At 39.1% G+C, this 22,068-nt stretch overlaps 1 gene segment (V, D, J or C); it reads left to right on the top strand.

Moving 5' to 3' along the window:
• Nucleotides 1-21,311, top strand: part of LOC127529220 (T cell receptor alpha variable 9-2-like) — a 314,833-nt gene extending 293,522 nt beyond the window's left edge. Inside the window, 1 exon segment of the V gene segment in view lies at nucleotides 20,992-21,311. Coding sequence covers nucleotides 20,992-21,311 — 320 coding nt within the window.
• The last annotated feature ends 757 nt before the right edge of the window (nucleotides 21,312-22,068 follow it).

Genomic DNA, 22,068 nt, shown 5'->3' with positions numbered 1-22,068 from the left:
TGTTTTTGCGGATGACCTACTACAAGCAGATTTACAGCTGTGCCATACTTTTTCCTTTTCTTAATGATTGAGTTCACTGTAGTCCAAGAGATACTCAGTGACTTGGGGCCTCATGTATAAACGGTGCGTACGCACAGAAATGTTGCGTACGAACGTTTCCACGCTCAAATCGCGATGTATAAAACCTAAACTTGGCGTAAAGCCACGCACATTTCCACGGTACCTCATACCTTGGCGTACGCAATTTCTCAGCTCGGTTTTGCAGACTGGCGGCACCCAGCGTCAAAGCAGTGCTACTGTTCCTGTGTGGTCACCCTTACTTTCTTAGTCCCACCTTCCTGACGCGGCTTTATAAATACACTAAAATTAACTGCATATTGTTTATTAGTGTAATGCATCTGATTGTAATTAACCTGTAGCAATATAATGGTCCAGGGAATAGCCATAGTATTCCAAATACCATAACTGCTTTAGCGTTGTTACGCTCACTGCATCTTCTTCTTCTTTTGGCTGCTCCCGTTAAGGGTTGCCACTGCGGATCATCTTTTTCCATATTACTCTCACTGCACCACTCGGAGTATTTATATCACTGAGTGGGGAATCACAGCAACAGCTGGTCAGAAAGAGAATTATCGGTACACAGTTTCAAGTACACACTACCTCAACTTCGGCAAAAAGCGTCAAAGCCATTCCTGTATGGACCTCGCGTTTCAGAAGCAGTTTCATCCTAAGAATACAAGAACTATAAAGGCACTCAATCAGTCCATCAAGTGCTCCTTGTAGAACTGTTTGTACTTATAAGTACAATCACCTTACTGTAAACTTGCACTACAGTTATAATATTGCACAACCTGTGCCACTTTATAAAGTGCGTATTTACATATGATGACAATATCATTTTTAAGATGAAATGCAGCAAAATATGTTGCTTATAGTATACAGATAAAACTTTAACTTCATTTAAATAATCTGTATTGTTAATAATTAAACATGTGAGGACACGGTGCCGCAGCGCTAGCTAGTTCACGGATAGCTCCTGCCTTGCGCTGTATTATTGCTGGTGCTGACGTGACACTGGAAGGATAGACGGATAGAATAATTAAACATGTACAGTGATCCCTCGCTATATCGCGCTTCGCCTTTCGCGGCTTCACTCCATCGCGGATTTTATATGTAAGCATATTTAAATATATATCGCGGATTTTTCGCTGCTTCGCGGGTTTCTGCGGACAATAGGTCTTTTAATTTCTGGTACATGCTTCCTCAGTTGGTTTGCCCAGTTGATTTCATACAAGGGACGCTATTGGCAGATGGCTGAGAAGCTATCCAGCTTACTTTCTCTCTCCCTCTCTCTCTCTCTCTCTCTCTTGCGCTGACGTAGGGGGGTGTGAGCAGGGGGGCTGTGTGCAGCTGCTTCCTGAAGGACATGCTGCACGGAGCTTCGCATACTTAAAAGCTCAAAGGGCACGTATTGATTTTTTTTTTGACTGCTTGCTTTGCACTCCTTTGAAAAGGAAGATATGTTTGCATTCTTTTAATTGTGAGACAGAACTGTCATCTCTGTCTTGTCATGGAGCACAGTTTAAACTTTTGAAAAAGAGACAAATGTTTGTTTGCAGTGTTTGAATAACGTTCCTGTCTCTCTACAACCTCCTGTGTTTCTGCGCAAATCTGTGACCCAAGCATGACATTCTAAAAATAACCATATAAACATATGGTTTCTACTTCGCGGATTTTCCTATTTCGCGGGTGGCTCTGGAACGCAACCCCCGCGATGGAGGAGGGATTACTGTACTACGAAGATATTTCAATGTTCCTTAAAAGTTTTGAAGAATCGGCGTTCTAAGCTTACAGATGGCTTAACGTCTATTACAGAGCTGATTGTGTGGCGATTGGGTATTTAGAGAAAGAAAAGTAAGGACAGGAATTGGAGGTTAGTACGTTTGAAAGAGACAGTACTGCTGTAATAAATTATTTCATCGAAGGTCGCACATGGCACAGCAAGCCTCTTGCGTGAGATATGAACAATCACTGCGCCACCGTGTTCCGATGTTTAATAACATGCTTTCATTCCTATCATCATGAAAATGATATCATGTATACATCTCAGTATTTTAATTATTCAGAGAGCTGTAATATCACGAATGTAATGGATTCTGTGTCCTGTCGGAGAAAGAGAAAGAACGGAAGCACGTAGTGATTCACACACATAGAGCACATAGCAGATCAAACACAGAACAAAGCATTTAACGTGCTACTTGAGAAACTAGTAAAATAAACGATTTTAAGATGAAGTTTATGATGTTCTACTTTAATGGCAAAATAAACTACGTGATTAAAGTGGAAATTTCGAGATTAAAGTTGACATTTCGTGCTTTTTTTCCCACTGTGTGCCTATTTTTTTTGTCTCTACCCTAATAAGCTTTCATATGACACTCAGACGGTGGCCTATGAGTCGCCTTTTCACGGGGACTTTGATATGTGATTTCTTTTTTATTTCGGGCACTGTGCGACTTTGTGAACTTGATCTTTCGAGTTTCTCCGACACTATGTCACTCGATCAACTTTCGTTTGTTGATTATACCACTTTTTAAACCAACAAATAGTATGTTTTTCCTTTGCCTCCACTTGGTATTCGCTGAAATTCTTATATTTCCCCCCGTGCTTTTCCCGTTTGCATATTCAAAGAGGCGTAATTCTGGGAGGAGTTGGGGTGGGACAGAAGGTGCGTGCACGTGCGTTACTTTTCACGCTGATCGGGATTTATGTAGTGGAAGAACGTGAAAGTTTGCGTGTGCACAGATTCCTGCATCTGGATTTTTCTGTGCGTATGCACAATCCCGCTTTTGTGCTTACGTCATGTTATAGTGTGAGTTCTATGCACGGCGTTATACATGAGGCCCCTGGATATCTTCTTGGGTCCAAGTCAGGGGACTTGTGTCTTTTAATCATGTTTTCATTGATTGCTTGGGTTGTTCTTTTGTTTTTATTGTGTAAGTTAGGCCAATGATACTGACTCACCACTAGTCTTGAGCGAAACCCTTTGAATTCACTTCATCTTGAGTTTAGTGAAAATGTGGAAATGTTTGTGAAATTTGTCAAAGTCAACAAAATGCAGTGAAGCTGAACTAGTTTTGAGTGGATTATAATAGTACATTGTGTTTTAAGTGTCCCTAAAGGCTAGTGAAGTGTCCACCAACTACAGTATGTGGAACCATCAAAAATCTAATCTGAGATGTGATGCAACTGTACTAACCACTGTGTCATTTTGTCTCCCTGAGATAAAATTATGTCATGAATCATGACTGCATTTTCACTTTATAGAACCAGCTCAATTACAGAGAAATCACACTTTCACATGGACAAAAGTCAGAGAAATGCTGGATCAGCAATGTTCACTGACGAGTCTCATATGTCAAGCAAATGAGAAAAGTGATTGACTGGGTGATGCTACCAGCTTAACTCCTCTGAGATACTTGCTTCTTGATCTGCATTGAGCTACTCTTTACCAGCATACACAGTGTTTCTCAAAATGTGCATCATGCTGCCTGTCCAAATAGGGCCAATATTCTAGAATAAGTCCTAAATTAAGGAGTTTGTTGGTCAGCTTGATGACGTTAAAGTGTTAAATGCCAAGATTTAGACTATAAATAGAATTCTCATAAGTTTTAATTAACCATATCTGTTGGGATGGTATGAAAGGCAAAGAATACACCATACTCTCTGAATCAACAATGAAGATATAGAAGCTTAGTATAATCATAACTAACTGGAATATGTTGTTTAATATGTCCCAGCATTAGCCTGTCAAAGCACAGTGTCATGACTGAAATGTTTATAGTCATTCAGAGAAGACATTTTTGTTTTATTAGGCATATAGATAATTGTCCTTTTGAAATAGATGGGAACCACAGATTCTCTCTGTGAAATACTAAATATGTCACTGAATACTATTTGTAATTGTTTGATACAGATTTTTAAAACATACCCTGAAGTTCTATCTGGACTGGATTCCTTATGGACATTAGTTAATCTAAAAGTCCTTCTTAAGTCTTACACAGAAACAAAGAAGAATGAATCATGTGGTGATGCTGGCAATCAAATGACAGGCTGACTATTATTTCAATTAATGTATTCATGGAATGTATTAAATTCATAAGCAAGTGAAGAAATTGAAGAGATTGGATTAAGTTTTACTTAATAGTCTGTTGCGGGAGGTGGATGCCTGAAGCGGAGCTCCGTTAACAGCGGTGTTATTTTTTTTATTATTTCTTATTATCCCGAGGTATCCTGTACTGTATTTGCCTAACTCGATGGTTCTATTATAGTATAGGCAAGCATTTACAGTATAAACATGACTGGTAAGAAAGGGGCTCAGAAAGAAACGAAAAAGAAACCTAAAGCTACATTCAAGGTTAGACAGGCAAGTCCAAGTTCAAGTTCAAGGTACGGCCTTTCAGAGACTGACCTGAAACAGACAGGTGAAAGCCCAGAGTTCTCGGGACCACGGTCCGCTGCATCGTCTCCAGTTGAGAGTGAAAATGGGAGCGAAGGTACAAGTGATGCAGGTCACGATAGCTTGCTTAATACAGAAGATCACTTGAAACGAGAGATGGCCTTGCAGTCCGCGCATTCATCTACTCATTTCGAGCCGGGAGCATCGTCTGTAACGGGGTTGCCACTTCACTTGCGAAGCATGAAAGCCGAAAGAATTTGTCCGAACTGAAGGAAATGATTGCAACGGCCATGAATGAGCTCAAGAAAGACATTCAGAAAAATATGAAGAAAGAAATAAATGGCTTGCTCAAGATAAACGAGAAGCTGTGGCTGGAGCTGCAAGAGATGTGGCAGGAATATAAAGACTTGGAAAAACTTATATATAATCGTTTTGATGCAGCCTTTAAAGGTATGCTGGGAAAAATTGAAGAACACATTCAGGAAAATGTGTCTAAACTGGGAGAACTTGACATTCAGCTAGAAGACGTTAAGCAGACATTCATGACTCGAATTGAAACAGTGGAACATCTGGCATCTACCGCTGATGGAAAAGCTACAGCTGCGAATTCCAAATGCAAAAAACTCGGAGACAGACTTGCGGCTCTGGAAGATGGATGCAGAAAGAATAATATTAGAATTGAAGGTCTACCTGAGAATCGTGAAAGTCCAAACCCAGTGAAACTCGTAGCTGAAGTATTCTCAAAAATAATTGGAGAGAACTTTAAATCAGATACCGAGATAGCGGCAGCTTATCGCATATGTGGATCAAATACCTCTAAACCTAGGACCCTAATGTCCGCTTTGAGAGATTACAATTTAAGCTTGATGTAATGGCACATCTCAGACACAAACAAGAGATTATATTTAAAATAACCACATTCGTATTTTCCCTGATTTCTCACCCTCAACAGCTGCTAAACGTGCAGCTTTTTACAACATTAAACAACGGTTACAGAACCCAGCCACAGGGGATGCACAAACCAGTGTGTTTCTTTCTGCCGGTCCCAAGCCAGGCATCCGGTGTAAAATTTTGCCAAATCAATATGCGGACAACAATACATATTTCCATACCATATCGGTCGAGCCCCGGGTTAACAACGACCGCCACCAGTACTGTTAGCCAACAGGGTGCTGGCAGAAATTGGGCTACTGTTGGCTGAAGAAGAAGAAGGAGAAGAAGAGGGGGGAGACGTGTCCGGAGGCAGGAGGAGAGGAGGAAGGTAAAGAGAGTGGAACTGAGGGTAGGAACTTTGAATGTTGGCAGTATGACTGGTAAGGGGAGAGAGTTAGCTGATATGATGGAGAGAAGGAAGGTTGATATATTGTGCGTTCATGAAACTAAATGGAAGGGGAGTAAGGCCAGGTGGATTGCAGTTGGATTCAAATTGTTCTATCATGGTGTAGATAGGAGGAGAAATGGAGTAGGGGTTATTCTGAAGGAACAGTATGTCAAGAGTGTTTGGAGGTGAAAAGAGTGTCAGACAGAGTAATGATTATGAATCTGGAAATTGAAGGTGTGATGATGAATGTTGTTAGTGCATATGCCCCGCAAGTTGGGTGTGCAATGGATGACAAAGAAGATTTTTGGAGTGAGCTGGATGAAGTGATGGACAGTGTACTCAAGGCTCAGAAAGTGGTGATTGGAGCGGATTTCAATGGACATGTTGGTGAAGAGAACAGAGGAGATGAGGAGGTGATGAGTAGGTATGGTGTCAATGAGAGGAATGAAGAAGGTCAGAGGATAGTGGATTTTGCCAAAAGAATGGACATGGCTGTGGTGAATACATATTTTAAGAAGAGGGAGGAACATAGGGTGATGTACAAGAGTGGAGGGAGATGCACACAGGTATATTACATCCTATGCAGAAGAGTCAATCTGAAGGAGATTGAAGACTGCAAAGTAGCGGCAGGGGAAAGTGTAGTTAAGCAGCATAGGATGGTGGTCTGTAGGATGACGTTGGAGATCAAGAAGAAGAAGAGAGTGAGGGCAGAGCCAAGGATCAAATGGTGGAAGTTGAAAAAGCAAGACTGCAAGGTTGAGTTTAGGGAGAAAGTGAGAAAGGCAGTGGGTGGTAGTAAAGAATTACCAGATAGTTGGGAAACTACAGCAGATTTAGTAAGGATGACAGCAAGAAGGGTGCTTGGCGTGACATCTGGACAGAGGAAGAAGGAAAAGGAAACCTGGTGGTGGAATGGGGAAGTACAGGAGAGTATACAGAGGAAGAGGATGGTAAAGAAGAAGAAGTGGGATACAAGGAGATAAGGTGCAAGGTGAAGAGAGAGGTGGCAAAGGCTAAAGAAAAAGCGTATGATGAGTTGTATGAGAGGTTGGACACTAAAGAGGGAGAAAATAACCTGTACCGATTGGCTAGACAGAGGGACCAACCATGGAAAGATGTGCATTAGGTTAGGGTAATAAAGGATAAAGATGGAAACGTACTCACAAGCAAGGAGAGTGTGCTGAGCAGATGGAAAGAGTACTCTGAAAGGCTTATGAATGAAAAGAATGAGAGAGGGAAGAGGTTGGATGATATAAAGATAGTGAATCAGGAAGTGCAACGGATTAGCAAGGAGAAAGTAAGGACAGCTATGAAGAGGATGAAGAATGGAAAAGCTGTTGGTCCAGATGACATACCTGTGGAAGCATGGAGGTGTTTGCGAGAGATGGCAGTGGAGTGTTTAACCAGATTGTTTAATAGAATCGTGGAAAGTGAGAGGATGACTGAGGAGTGGAGACGAAGTGTACTGGTGCCAATATTTTAAAATAAGGGGGATCTGCAGGACTGTAGTAATTACAGGGGGGTAATTTTGATGAGCCACAGCATGAAGTTATGGTAAAAAGTAGTGGAAGCTAGGTTAAGAAATGAGATGATGATTAGTGAGCAGCAATATGTTTTCATGCCAAGAAAGAGCACCACAGATGCAATGTTTGCTCTGAAGGTGTTGAGGGAGAAGTATAGAGAAGGCCAGAAGGAGTTGCATTGCGTCTTTGTGGACCTGGAGAAAGCATATGACAGGGTACCTTGAGAGGAGTTGTGGTATTGTATGAGGAAGTTTAGAGTGGCAGAGAAGTATGTAAGAGTTGTACAGGATATGTACGAGGGAAAGTGTGACTGTGGTGAGGTCTGCAGTAGGAGTGATGGATGCATTCAAGGTGGAGGTGGTATTACATCAGGGATCGGCTCTGAGTCCTTTCTTATTTGCAATGGTGATGGACAGGTTGACAGACGAGATTAGACAGGAATCCCTGTGGACTATGATGTTTGCAGATGACATTGTGATCTTTAGCGATAGTAGAGAGCAGGTTGATGAGACCCTGGAGAGGTGGAGACATGCTCTAGAGAGGAGATGAATGAAGGTAGGTAGGAATAAGACAGAATACATGTGTGTAAATGAGAGGGAGGTCAGTGGAATGGTGAGGATGCAAGGAGTAGAGCTGACGAAGGTGGATGAGTTTAAATACTTGTGATCAACAGTACAGAGTAGTGGGGATTGTGGAAGAGAGGTGAATAATAGAGTGCAGGCAGGGTGGAATGGGTGGAGAAGAGTGTCAGGAGTGATTTATGACAGACGGATATCAGCAAGAGTGAAAGGGAAGGTCTACAGGATGGTAGTGAGACCAGTTATGTTATATGGGTTGGAGACGGTGGCACTGACCAGAAAGCAGGAGACAGAGCTGGAGGTGGCAGAGTTAAAGATGCTAAGATTTGCATTGGGTGTGACGAGGATGGGCAGTATTAGAAATGAGTACATTAGAGGGTCAGCTCAAGTTGGACGGTTGGGAGACAAAATCAGAGAGGCGAGATTGCATTGGTTTGGACATGTGCAGAGGAGAGATGCTGAGCATATTGGGAGAAGGATGCTAAGGATAGAGCTGCCAGGCAGGAGAAAAAGAGGAAGGCTTAAGAGAAGGTTTATGGATGTGGTGAGAGAGGACATGTAGGTTATGGGTGTAACAGAACAAGATGCAGAGGACAGAAAGATATGGAAGTAGATGATCCGCTGTGGCAACCCCTAACGGGAGCAGTCGAAAAAAGAAGAAGAAACAGAGGTTACGGAAAGCCGATATCAGATGCAGCCTCTTGTAACCTGCCAAACTTAAAATTGGATATTCAAGACAAATATCACATCTCTCCTCCACGGAGGAAGCAGAAAAGGAATTAAGAAAGCTGATCTCGATAATTTTTTGAAATACGATAGTGAGTCGCATCCTGTCATGGCATGGCAAGAAGATATTACCTGCTGTCTGATTCGCTTGCAATGATACGCGTACCATAATTACAGTATACATCCTTTTCTCTTCTCGGCCACTTTTTGTTTATGTTTTAATTACAATTACACGCGTATGTGTGGAAGAAATTTTTTTTTTTTAAAACTATTCTAAAGGGGACTGTTTAACATAAAACCCTTGGTTTATTTTTATTATTATTATTGCATTAGGGTTTACTATGCTTATCCAGGTTAGGTGGATTGGCGATTTTAAATTGGCCCTAGTGTGTGCTTGGTGTGTGGGTGTGTTTGTGTGTGTCCTGCGGTGTGTTGGCACCCTGCCCGGGATTGATTCCTGCCTTGTGCCCTGTGTTGGCTGGGATTGGCTCCAGCAGACCCCCGTGACCCTGTGTTCGGATTCAGCGGGTTGGATAATGGATGGATGGATGGATGGAATCTTTTATCTGGGGCACCTCTGCATGAGAACCACCTTTTTCAACCCTCGCAAACATATGCAGTCTTTAATATCTGGAAAACATTTGGGATTAAATTGCTTAGAGATCTTTATATAGACAACATCTTTGCATCCTATGAACAATTGCATTCCAAATTTAATTTTCCAGCAACACATTTCTTTCACTATCTTCAAATTAGAAACTTTGTTAAGCAGAACCTGCCTGATTTTCCCCATCTTCCACCTTCCTCTATGCTGGAAAAAATATTGCTCAGTCTCGAGGACTCAGACAGCATTTCTGCAATATATAAAATTATTGTACAGTCCCTCCCTTTCAAAGATCCAAGAGGACAATGGGAAAAGGATCTCTTATTCAACATATCAGAAAGGAGTGGAAGGAAGCAAAGAAGAGAATTCATTTGAACTCCATATGTGCAAAATTACATATCGAGCACATCTGTCTCGCTTAAAAGTGTCCAAAATTTTTCCAGGGCAAGATCCAACCTGTGAACGCTGTAATCAAGCTCCAGCCTCACTGGGTCACATGTTTTAGATCTGCACCAAATTAACATCATTCTGGCCAAAAATATTTAAGTGCCTTTCAGACAGTCTTGGTGTCACAATCCCTCCTAACCCATTAACTGCTGTGTTTGGTGTTCTTCCAGATGGGCTTAAAGTGGAGAAGGATAAACAAACTGTGATTGCCTTCACTACACTATTGGCATGCAGGCTTGTTTTGCTAAACTGGAAGAAATCTAACTCTCCTCTTTTAAGTCAGAGGGTAACTGATGTTTTATATTTTTTGAAATTGGAAAAAATCAAATTCTCAGTTAGAGGATCTGTGAAGAAATTTTTCAAAACCTGGCAGGATCTAATCAATAATATTTTAGAATAAGCTCTTAAAGCACTGAGGAAGTAGATTCTCTTCCTTTATCCGCCTATTAAGCTCATCAATTTATTTAATTTTACTAGCTTTAAGTTTTATTCCGTTGGCCATGCTCTCTTTCTCAGGGGTGGGGGTTGATTTGTTTTCAATCCTATTTTTTGTAAAAATGTATCTATTTGTATGAGAATGATTACAATAAAAACAATAAATTAAAAAAAAAATTAAAAAGTCAGTAAGCATTTCTAGACTCTGCCAAAGTTTGTGTGACTATTATAAGTGCTATACGTGGTCTGTACACTTTTGAATTTTTTTCTCAGCTCATTTGTGTATTTCTTGCTTCCATATAACCTCCTGAAATGTATTCCTGCATGCCTTTAGTGAATTCATGATGTCAGCAGTGATGCACGATTTCTTATTGGGGAATATGTGGATTATACTCATAAGAGTATAAAATGGACAACACTCGATCAATAAATGTTCAAGTTCAGATAAACAGTTTTCAGAGGCAATTTTAACATTTATGCACAACATACCATTCATCATAAAAGACATGCCTCCTCCTTTGCAATAACCTGTCAACTTAGTCCAATCCAATGAAGGACAGAAAGACATCTGGCTGTATTTCAGCATCTGATGTCTCAGCACTTAGTCACATTTCAGAGATACAAACAAACAAACATATCAGTGACTGATAGCTCTCAAAGTGGTGGCTACTGGCTCCTTTTATATCCCACCCGGAAGTGCTTCAGGTGATAATTAACCTAATTCAGGCTGCACTTCTAGGTATGGCTGCATTCCAACCCACACGGGCTTGTTAAGCCATGAAGCTCCCCCTGGCAGTGGCCACGGAGCCCAACAAGGCTGAGCTATGATGTCCCATGCCTGTGGCCCCAATGAAACCCAGGGGGGCTGCCACCAAGCGTTCCGGGGGAAGTAGTGTGTAGCCCATGGCAATTCCCATGGGCCAAGTGTCGAAGGGGCGTCTCAGCCGGGCATGGGACCTGGCTATCCATCACAATATTAATTTACATTATAAATTTCATTACTCAAGTGATAAAGTACTTGGGGAGAGAAAGCATTGTTTCATTCTGGAAAATTTAATTCTAGTGAAATGACTTGGTAACTGTCCAGATACAAAGAGTGCAGTCATTGGTCATCTTCTGTTATTGTGTTTTATCTAGGATCAATATTCTGTTATGCTGATGAGTGGGATGACAGTGAGCAAAAGCTTCCAGTTCACATTCAGGTTTATTATCACATGTGCATAGTACAATGAAATTCTCACTTGTATGTCTTCCTCAGTCTAGTGACATTAATACAACACCAACAACTGACAAGAATAGAAATGGATATAACATCATAATGACTCTTGTAGTGTGAGGTTTCTGAACTCTTTTAGGACCCCAATGGGACGACACGCCAAAACGCGTCTCGATGCACAATTCCCTTTTCTGCTGCATCTGGAGAAGACTGCTTATCCATTGCCAGGGAAACTGCAGGCTCACAGCACTGCAGCAGAGTGCCGCGGAAGCAATTATGAGCTGATCGCAGTCGCGCTATAAGCTCCTGTTGTCGATGGGTGATGCAAGGAACATTATAAGTGGGAACAGTTTTTCTTGGCCACTAACCTGCCCTGACCCTGCCTATTTGCTGTGTCTGTGTGTAGGAGAGTGGTAGATCCCTCTACAATAAATAACTGTGCAGTTCCTGTTTCAAGCTGAATAAAACTGGTTTTGCTAAAGAACCGAGACTCAGCCTCATGTTTTGGGGTGCAAGACAGTGACTCACACATCACATGGTACCAGAAGTGGGGTCCTTTTATTGATGGATCCCCAAGAAGTACAGCAATGCCCGGAGCAAGATGAGCCCCCAGTGGCCACCCCTGCACTGGTGTGGCCATGAGTTACGCGCCGAAGACAGCCCCCTCAGACAACCCCCTCAGACAACCCTGAGCGTTTACTATTCTGCTTTGAACGCACAGCAATATTGATCATCTGGGACAGGGGAGCCTGGGGAGCTATTTTGGCCCCATTTTTAACCAGAGAAGCCCTCCGAGCCATATGGAATCTCCCTCTCGAAAGGCTTTATGATTATGACTTCTTGCAGTAACAGATCCTCCAATGCACGACTATGAGCCTAGTGGCCAAGGGGTGCCATTTTCATCTGTGACATATTGATCTGGATCACCCTGTACAAGGACAGATCCAGGGCTTAGTGATTCAAAACTAGATCCGTACAGACAGTTTTGAGCGCATTGTGGAGAAGCTCACTTATGATGCAGTCCTGTCAGGGATAGACAAGAGCCTTTGTGATGAAATGTTATGGAGCGACATCCACTCACTGCTAGATCTGATCCACAGACTAGAGGGTGCACAAACCACCTAGAAACAATGGGGCTACCCAGGCTTGACCCTGATTTCGATCCAGCCAGCTCAGATCTTCAGGGTTGTTAGCACCACGAGTGGAAGACTCCATAGTGTGAACGTCATAGTGCAGACTGAATGCAGCTGCATTCACTGTGATCAACTGGGACCTCAGGAGTGCCACCTACCTCCTGCACAAACAATGGCTATCAGTCTGGCCCAGGTATGCGGGTTGCAAGTTTCCCCCAAGATGATAAAGGACAATTTTAAGGTCTCTATTACATTGGCCAGATGGGAATTCTCAGCATTGTTGGACTCTGGTAGCGACCTCTGCGTAGTCCGCTTTGACTTGCTCCAGCAGACCCCTTATAAGACCCCAGACAAAGTGAACATCCACTGCGTCCATGAGGACATTTAAACATACAAGACTATATCACTCCCTCTGAAATTTAAAAAAGTACTTTAAGAACTACTGAGCAGGACAATACATTAGGAAATTAAAAATTAGACTTCTCTTATGCAGAAAAAGCACAATATAAGCAACAGTAAGGGCAAGGTATCCACTTCCACGGAAGAACTATTCCACAACAGTTATAAAAACTGTCTTCTTTAGCTGTATATGGTTAATTTTACTTTGTTAGATTCAGGTGTCTTCTACACGATTCACTGTTCACATTTTCTGAATTGTGAAGGAAACAGCAAAGCAAAATAAAACAAAAAAAAATGTAAATGCAGTGTTTCTGCAAAATTGAGGTTTTGGCACCCTCTTGACAGCTAACAGTGAAATCACTGGCAGAATTTTATGGCTTGTGCTCTGCTAAACAAATGACACCTCCAATTTTTTCGTCGTCTGTTTTGTGATGAGTTAGACATTGAGGGGGAATTAATGATATATGTTTCCAGACATTATTCTTTCATTCTAAGAAAGGAAATGGAGACTGTGTGAATAAACTTATTACACCTTCATTTTACCCAGAAATAAGTCAGTGTAATAGACTCACAAAACCTTTGTGTGTTAAATGTTAAAAATAAATCAAATGTTAAAAACAATCTCAAAAACTGTAAAAACAACCATATTGAGAATCCACTATATGGATAATGTCCACATTGGAACTGTCAATATTTTTTACTCTCCTTGGAAACATCTGGGCTTTGTGGGGTGGCAGGGGCATTGGGTGAGTGTTTTATCAATGGGTGGGTGGGGCTCATTTAATGCATTTCGCATATAGAAGACAAAAGTTACCAGTGCTGTACAGCAGCAAACAAAGTGAAAAATGTCCATGGAAAAAAGAAAAAAAAAAACAAAGGTTACTCATGTTGCATAATCCACATGTCTATTATCTAGTCTATCTAGTGTGCTTTTTTGCTAATATATTGTTAAAAAAATTACTTCCGGAATGCTCAGCACACATATAATAAACAGTCAATTAAGGCCTCTTGGGATTACCTTTTGAATTGAAGACCAGAATTTTGACCAACGAATGAAGGGGAAAGGCGGGTCTTCAGTTTAAAAGGTCAATCTCCGGAGGCTTTAGTTTACTATTTAGGATATGTGTGCTAATTGCTGATTTAACACTAGAATTACCAGAGCCTATGAAAAAACTCGTAGATCCGGCCCACCTTAAATCCATTTGCACCTCTCCCTCAGCGTCTTTTGTCCTGTAAATGTGCCGATTAAGACAAGCAGCAAGCAGCCTGCTATTCCATCCCTCACCCTCGCAGACCATGCACAAACTTCTCCCAGCTCATGCCTTGATTGATTATCTGGGAGTGAAGAGCTGGAGTTTTAGAGTGGAAATAATAGATCGTTATTTGGAACACATGCATTTCATGTGTGTTTTGTTTCTATAATAATCTGAGTAAACACATTGTTAAAACAGAAACATTTGTCATATTTTAGTAATAAATAACAAAATGTTGGCATAAACTATATAATGTGTGAAGTCTGAAGTCCAAAGATCAAATAAACACTTTCACAAAAGGTTCAAGGATGATATAAAAGCTTCCGTGGCATAGTGGTAAGATTTGCTGACTTGTAATCAAGAGTTCCTGGTTCGATCCCATCTGCCTCCTGTATTTGCTGTTTTCAGTAGTGAGCTGCTGTTATTGTTAATATTATACAGTACACACATACATTTGGTTTGCGTCTGTAACAGACGGTGTACATTTGTAGGACTTGTAAAAGTTACCGTTTTTTTTTTCGCTTTTATTCTCTCAGTCACGATCATGATACATACTACCGCCCTAGGTATCTGATGCTGTTAGTTTTTATTTGAAACTGGGAGTAACTGTAGATGTGAGTGGTGATTTGAGGCAATGGAACTGGACATTCTCTGATCTGGAGGGATAAAAGCTGACACACAAACGCTGGTGAATCTGCCTTCTTCGTATCTCACCGTCACTTGATTTTTTTTTAATTCAGTTTTATTGAGTGTTCCTATTCACGCTGAATTAGTATGCACCTTATGGTCTATGATGTCAAAAAAAAAAAAAAACAGAGACATAGGTATATATGATATTTGGAATTATTCATTTTATGACCTGTATAGTACATTTTGGAAAACGCGCGGATTTAACATTATTCATATTATTCATATTCATTCGCATAACACCGCATGTTTTTTTTTCCCCGATCTTGCCATTCCCCACATTTTGCTGTTTCCTTTTACTCCAGGACATGCAGAGGCAACAATAGTACAGAGGGGTCAGTTCAGTGTTATATGCAATCATCACATTCAAATGTTAACAGTTCAAACACACGCAAGGACCCGTCCTTCCTACATTTACGACGTGTGTACCTGTTGCAATGCGCACACTTCTCTCTATACTGTGGTTTCTATTAAACACCTGAAAGAGAGACACTATATGACACATTTTGAAGAAATTATTTTATGACCTGAATAGTCCTAACCAGAAAACATCATCGCACTAATGCAATATTATTTGAAAATGAACAGCGTCACTTCGGGTGTGAATTTATGCTGGCGCTGTTACTTAAAGTCAGATAAGGATGGGGGGTGGGGGGGGATGGGGGTACAGCGTGATCATAATTCAGAGAATAAAACTGAAAAAATCTAACTTTTACAGGCAGTATACCATACCTGCTTTAGCGTTGTTACTCTCACTGCACCTTCTTCTTCTACTGTCAGCTGCTCCCATTAGGGGTTGCCACAGCGGATCATCTTTTCCCATATTACTCTCACTGCACCACTTGGAGCAGCTGATCGGAAAGAGAATTATCAGTATACAGCTTCAAGCACACGCTATCTCAGCCATGCGCACAGTCTATTGAACTGCTCTCATCCGACAAACGGTTCAGAGCCTTTCCTGTACGGATCTTGCGGTTCAGAAACAGCTTCATCCCAAGAACTATAAACGCACTCAATCAGTCCAGCAAGTGCTCCTTATAGAACTGTTTGTACTTATAAGTACAATTAGCTCACTGTAAACATGCGATACAGTTATAATATTGCACAACCTGAGACACTTTATAAAGCGTGTATTTACATATGATGACAATATCATTTTTAAGACTATATGCAGCAAAATATGTTTATTACATTATACAGATAAAATATTAACATCATTTAAATAATCTATATTGTTAATAATTAAACATGTGAGGACACAGTGTTGCAGCAGTAGCGACAAGCTGCGCCCCGATTGTTCCTGCCTTGTACTGTATTCTTGCTGGGGCTGGCGCGACACTGGAAAGATAGATGGATAGAGTAATTAAACATGTACTATGAAGATATTTCAATGTTCCTTAAAAGTTTTGAAGAATTGGCATTATAAGGTTACAGATGGCTTAACATCTATTACAGAGCTGATTGTGCGGCGATTGGTTACTTGGAGGAAGAAAAGGAAGGACAGGAATTTGGAGTACGTTTGAAAGAGACAGTACTGCAGCAATAAATTATTTCATCGAAGGCCGTACACGGCACAGCAATCATCTTGCGGGAGGCAGGAACAATCTGTGGACGAAGCGCCAGCTCGTCACTATCACTTTGCCACCATGTTCCCATGTTTAATAACATGCTTTAATTCCTATCATCATGAAAATGATATCAAGTATATATCTCAGTATTTAAATTATTCAGAAAGCTGTAATATCATGAATGTAATGGAAGAGATAGCCCGTTTAAGAAGCACGTAGTGATTCATACACATTCATACACATAGAAAAACACATACAAAACAAAGCATTTAACATGCTACTTTAGTTACGATGGTATTTGAGAAACTAGTAAATTTAATGATTTAATGATGAAGTTTATGATGTTCTACTTTAATGACAAAATAAACTACGTGATTAAAGTGGAAATTTTGAGATTAAAGTTGGTATTTCAAGCTTTTTTCTCACTGTGTCCCTATCTTATTCCCCAATAAGATGCTGCAGATGTTCTATCAGACGGTTGTGGCGAGCGCCCTCTTCTACGCAGTGGTGTGCTGGGGAGGCAGCTTAAAGAAGAAGGATGCCTCACGCCTGGACAAACTGGTGAGGAATGCAGGCTCTATTGTAGGCATGGAGCTGGACAGACTGAGGAGATTGTTCCTCCCCCACACTATGCGACTCTTCAATTCCACCCGGGGGGGGGGGGGGGGTGGGGGTTTTGGGTAAACATTAACATTATACAAAGTTACTGTCTGTTTTACCTGCATTTTTATCACTCTTTAATTTAGTATTGTTTTTTATCAGTATGCTGCTGCTGGAGTATGTGAATTTCCCCTAGTGATTAATAAATTATCTATCTATCTATCTATCTATCTATCTATCTATCTATCTATCTATCTATCTATCTATCTATCTATCTATCTATCTATCTATCTATCTATCTATCTATCTATCTATCTATCTATCTATCTATCTATCTATCTATCTATCTATCTATTTTTTCTTTTCTCTGTACCCTAATAAGCTTTCATATGACACTCAGACGATGGGTTATGACTCGCCTTTTCATGCCGACTTTGTGAACTTGAACTTTCGAATTTCTCTGACACTCTATGTCACTCGATCAACTTCCTTTTGTTCATTATATCACAGTTTAAACCAACAAATAGTAAATTATCCTTGCCTCCACTTAGTATTTGCTGAACTTCTATTTCCCCCATGCTTTTGCCATTGTCTTTTCACAGAAGGCTGAGCTTAAGGGCTATTTATATTGATTTGCGTATTCAAAGAGACATAATTCTGGGAGGAGTTGGGGTGGGACAGTAGGCATGCATTACTTTTCACGCTGACTGGGATTTATGGAGAGGAAGAACGTGGAAGTTGGCGTTCGAACAGATTTATGCATCTGGATTTTTTTGTGCATATAAACATTTCCACTTTTGTCCGTATGCCATGTTATAGTGTGAATTCTATGCACGGCGTTATGCATGAGGCCCCAGGTCCCCAGCACTAGATACCACAAGAAGAACAGACAGAAAAAGCCAGTAGGCAGCAAATGAAAATCATGCAACAAGGCAGACACACATAAGTCATATTGTTGCTGGCAGTACAACACTTGCACTGTCTAAGTACAGACACAGACATACTAAAGTAGCCAGTTATATTCACTGGACTGCCAGATAAATACTATGAACACACGCCCAACAAGGTTATTAAAATCAACAATATTTTCATCACATGGAACATACCAGCAATTACTGACAGAACCATTTTAGCTAATCATCCTGACATCGTGCTGCATGGTAAAAATGAGAAAACCTGCCAATATAATCAATATAGTTGTTCCATGTAATTTATACATCATGTTAAAAGAAACTGAAAAGTTCAGTAAATGCAAATGTCTGGAAATCAAGATCAGCAGGATGTGGAACTGTAAAATGAGAGTTTTGCCAGTTATAATAAAAGTATTAGGTGCTTTGAAGAAAAGATTTCAGAATCAGGATCAGAATCAATAAAGAAGTATTATTATTATTATTATTATTATTAATATAATTATTCACACAAATTCAGGGTGTTCTTAAGAAATGTAATGATTTACTTCATGAGGTATAAATAAATAATAAACAAGAATAGTTATGTAAAATATTTGAAATATTAAAATGTGCTGAATTTAAATGTTTAAAGTCCAAATATTCTTGATTGTAATTGCCAATAATTGTAATAATCATTTTCACCCTCTGATAGAGGCCCATAAAGGCTGATACCAAGTAAAGTATCAAAAATCTAAAATAATACCATATTCTTATCATCTACCTTGAAATAATTTAAAACTATGCCTCAGATGCTCCTGATTTGAAATTTGGGAGTGGCTGTTAGAGGGTTAGGACCACCAAATAAAGAATACATTTTCAAAAATATTACATTTATGATCAGTGACCTTGAAATAGCATAAAATGATAGTCCACATACCTATTTTATTGATCCCCATTTTTTCAAAGTTTTGTGAAAAGGAGTACATTTGACCCCTCATATCCAATTTTGGGAGTGAACCCCTTTTGATCATTTGATGTGGCATTCACAACTTTAAGTCCTTCTGATAATTTTTCCTGAAGTCACCTATTTCTTTTACTCTTTATGATAAAGGTGAAATTTTCTGCACAAAATATTCCAATTTAAAAAACACTAAGCACAAGAAAGTGTAATTTGAACTTGAAGGACTACTGCATTCACTTTATTCCCATAGGCCAAGTTTTAGTACAAAAGGGAAGAGCAGTTCTGACCAAAAATAAAAAAAATGCAAAAAACAAAAAGGAATACTTTTTTAAAGAAATCTGTAAACTGGAGCATTAAAATTACTTAAAATGACCAGAAAATAAATATGTGAAATAAGCATGAGTGCATGAAATTAACTTTAAAATCTTAGTGCATGAAAATTAATGGGTGCATAAGCAATAACAACAATAACAACAGCATTTATTGCTAAAGCACATTTTCATACACAGGATTTAGAACAAACAGCTTTATAGGATGTTAAAGAAATAGTTACAAACAAATAAAAGCAAATTCAAATTTGATAAGAATAATAGTGAATACATAAAAAAATGACATAAGTAAAACACACTTGCATAAGAAAATGGGTAACCAATGTAACAATGCTAAAACTGGTAAGAAGGGCTCATATTTTCTTTTTCTGGTTAAGAATCTTGCTGCATTACAGTAACCTACAAAGGATGACTAAAGACAAAAGCAAGAATTAGTTTTTCAATGTCTTGAAATTTTATAAGAGGTCTAACTTTTGGAATGTTCCTTAAGAAAAAAAATTCTGTCCTAGTAATATAATTAATGTGCAATGAAATTAACAAAATGGCAACATGAATGTATGCAATTAACATAAAAACGCATTAATAAAAGTTAAAAAAATGGATGCATTAACTTAATCTAAACTCACAACAGAAATATTATCTTAAAAATTGTCTTTTGTTTGATTGGGTGCATGGGTTTGGAGGAGAAGAGAAAAGAAGAGTGGAGGTGAGAAGTATGTTGTACACCTTTGGTAAAATAATCAATTTTATTAGACATGACACCTGTGCAGTTAAGTCTAGACATATGAATTGCAAATGTACTTATTGCATGAGTGTGCTTTCTCTCACTTTGTAGCCATTAGCCCTCACTTTTTTTTCTAAATAAGTGTTTTATTTGTTGCAATTTGCTATGTCACCATTTTTATACTGGGGTCAGATGACACCAAAGCATGGACCAACCACATTCAGAAACTACCAAATACACAATGTGCAAAATTTTCAAAAGCTAGAACATAGAAGTATGCTTTGATCATTATTAAGCAAAACATTAGGGGGGGGGTTATGTCATTTAAATTTTGTTAAGTTCTAATACATTTCGATGCACTTTAGTCAGCATATTATTAACATGCAGTTTAATCAGTTTTTAATCTTTAAGCTAATGTTTGTGTTATGCTAAATATCAAGAAAATCACCCAGATAGACAAGCTACTAATTGGAAAATGCTGAGGTGAAAAGTATCCTTCTCTTTGTTTCAAGAGTATAAGAGGCAGGTGATGAAACAAGCAAACAGTAATCTGGCTTACTTGTGAGTGCTAATTAATATAAATGTTTGATTCATTCACATTTGCCTAAAAAGCATATAAATACTAAGCTCTTATAGTTTTTTAAAATGTTATGGGTTTCATAATCTTACTATATAGTTTAAAATGTTATGGGTGTCTTATTATTTCTACATTTTACATAAAAATACTCCATTAGGCAAACTGTTGTTACTTTAAAAAGGTTCCCCAGAGACCCACCCCATCCTTCAATCAGAAACATGATTGCACAGAGATTTATGCAAATTAAAGCCTCATACCTTTACAAGCTTTATATATTAGCCTGTATGCTTTATTTGTAACATTTGCCATTGATTTGTAGGCAAACAGGAAATAAAATAATTTAATACAATACTTTTTGTACCTTCACCTTATAATGGACATCTACTCATATTTTTTTATATTCATATTTGCCATTTCTCCAGGTATAGTAAATCAAATACTCTACAAGTGTGCCTCTTCATTTCTGATACAGTTTAATATTTTTTTCTTGTGTTCTCTGTTTTTCAGGATTAATTATAAGTGATTCAGTCACTAATACTGAAAAAGATGTCTCAAATACAGAAGGTAGGGCTGTGACACTGAATTGCAGCTACTCAACAACTGACAGCTATCCTGTACTAAACTGGTACCGAAGGTATCCAAATCAGGCCATGCAATTCATTCTGTTCAAAGGAGCACGATCCAGTAATGTTGATTATAAAGCTGAGTTTGCTCGTGTTCGTTTTTCTTCTACAACGGGACAATATTCAACTCAACTGCAAATTTCTGATCTCTCTTTGAGTGACTCTGCCATCTACTACTGTGCACTAAGACCCACTGTGTTATATTCTGTTCAGGCACTGAACAAAATCTCTCTAACCACAGCTTGCAAGAGGATAATGTAACAGACTCTACAGAATAACTTTGAACTCACAGCTGACAAGATGTGAGTTTAGTTTAAAGCAGTATAACATTTTTTGGTCCAATCATTTTCCAAATTTTTAATCAGCTATGACTGTACAACATGATCTTGCTCTCAAAGAAATTACTGAAACTGAAGGTTTTTTCTTTGTTTATAAACTTCAAAAAGGTGCTTATTTGTGATTATTTGTGTTGATACATTCTTTTTAGCTTGTTCAATTCCATGCATTTTTCTTAGATTGGTGAAAATTTATTAAACATCTACACATAAATTGATAGTTAACAGTGGATCATATAAGCTAGTACAATATCAATGTGTTTATATAGCAACTGTTTAAATAAAATATACTGAAAAATAAGAACAAGTCGGATTTTCACTGTCCAAGGCAGAGGAAGAGGAAAGTTTTTTATTCATAGCTATAATATAAAAGAGTGTAATGAAGCACTGTAATTGCTGCTTCTTCATGATTGCAGAAGTCTGGTTTGGATCTATTTTCAATTACTGTCCATCTGCGGGTTTTTTTTGGTGTTTGGGCACCCTTGTTTCTTCCGTGTTTCCCATAAATTGCCCCATAAACATAGAAGAGTAAATACATGTCCTCTACAATATATTGTTGGACTACCTGGATTTGTTTCCTGCCCCTGTGTAGTGCAAAAGTCTGGCTCTGGCAACCTTGAAATTAATTAAGTGATTTCAAAAAGAATATATAAATGCTCTGACATCTTTATACTGTCCGGATT

Source organism: Erpetoichthys calabaricus, chromosome 9 (genome assembly GCF_900747795.2).
Source record: "Erpetoichthys calabaricus chromosome 9, fErpCal1.3, whole genome shotgun sequence".
Classification (NCBI taxonomy): Eukaryota; Metazoa; Chordata; class Cladistia; order Polypteriformes; family Polypteridae; genus Erpetoichthys; species Erpetoichthys calabaricus.
This window is presented reverse-complemented; position numbering and strand designations above follow the sequence as displayed.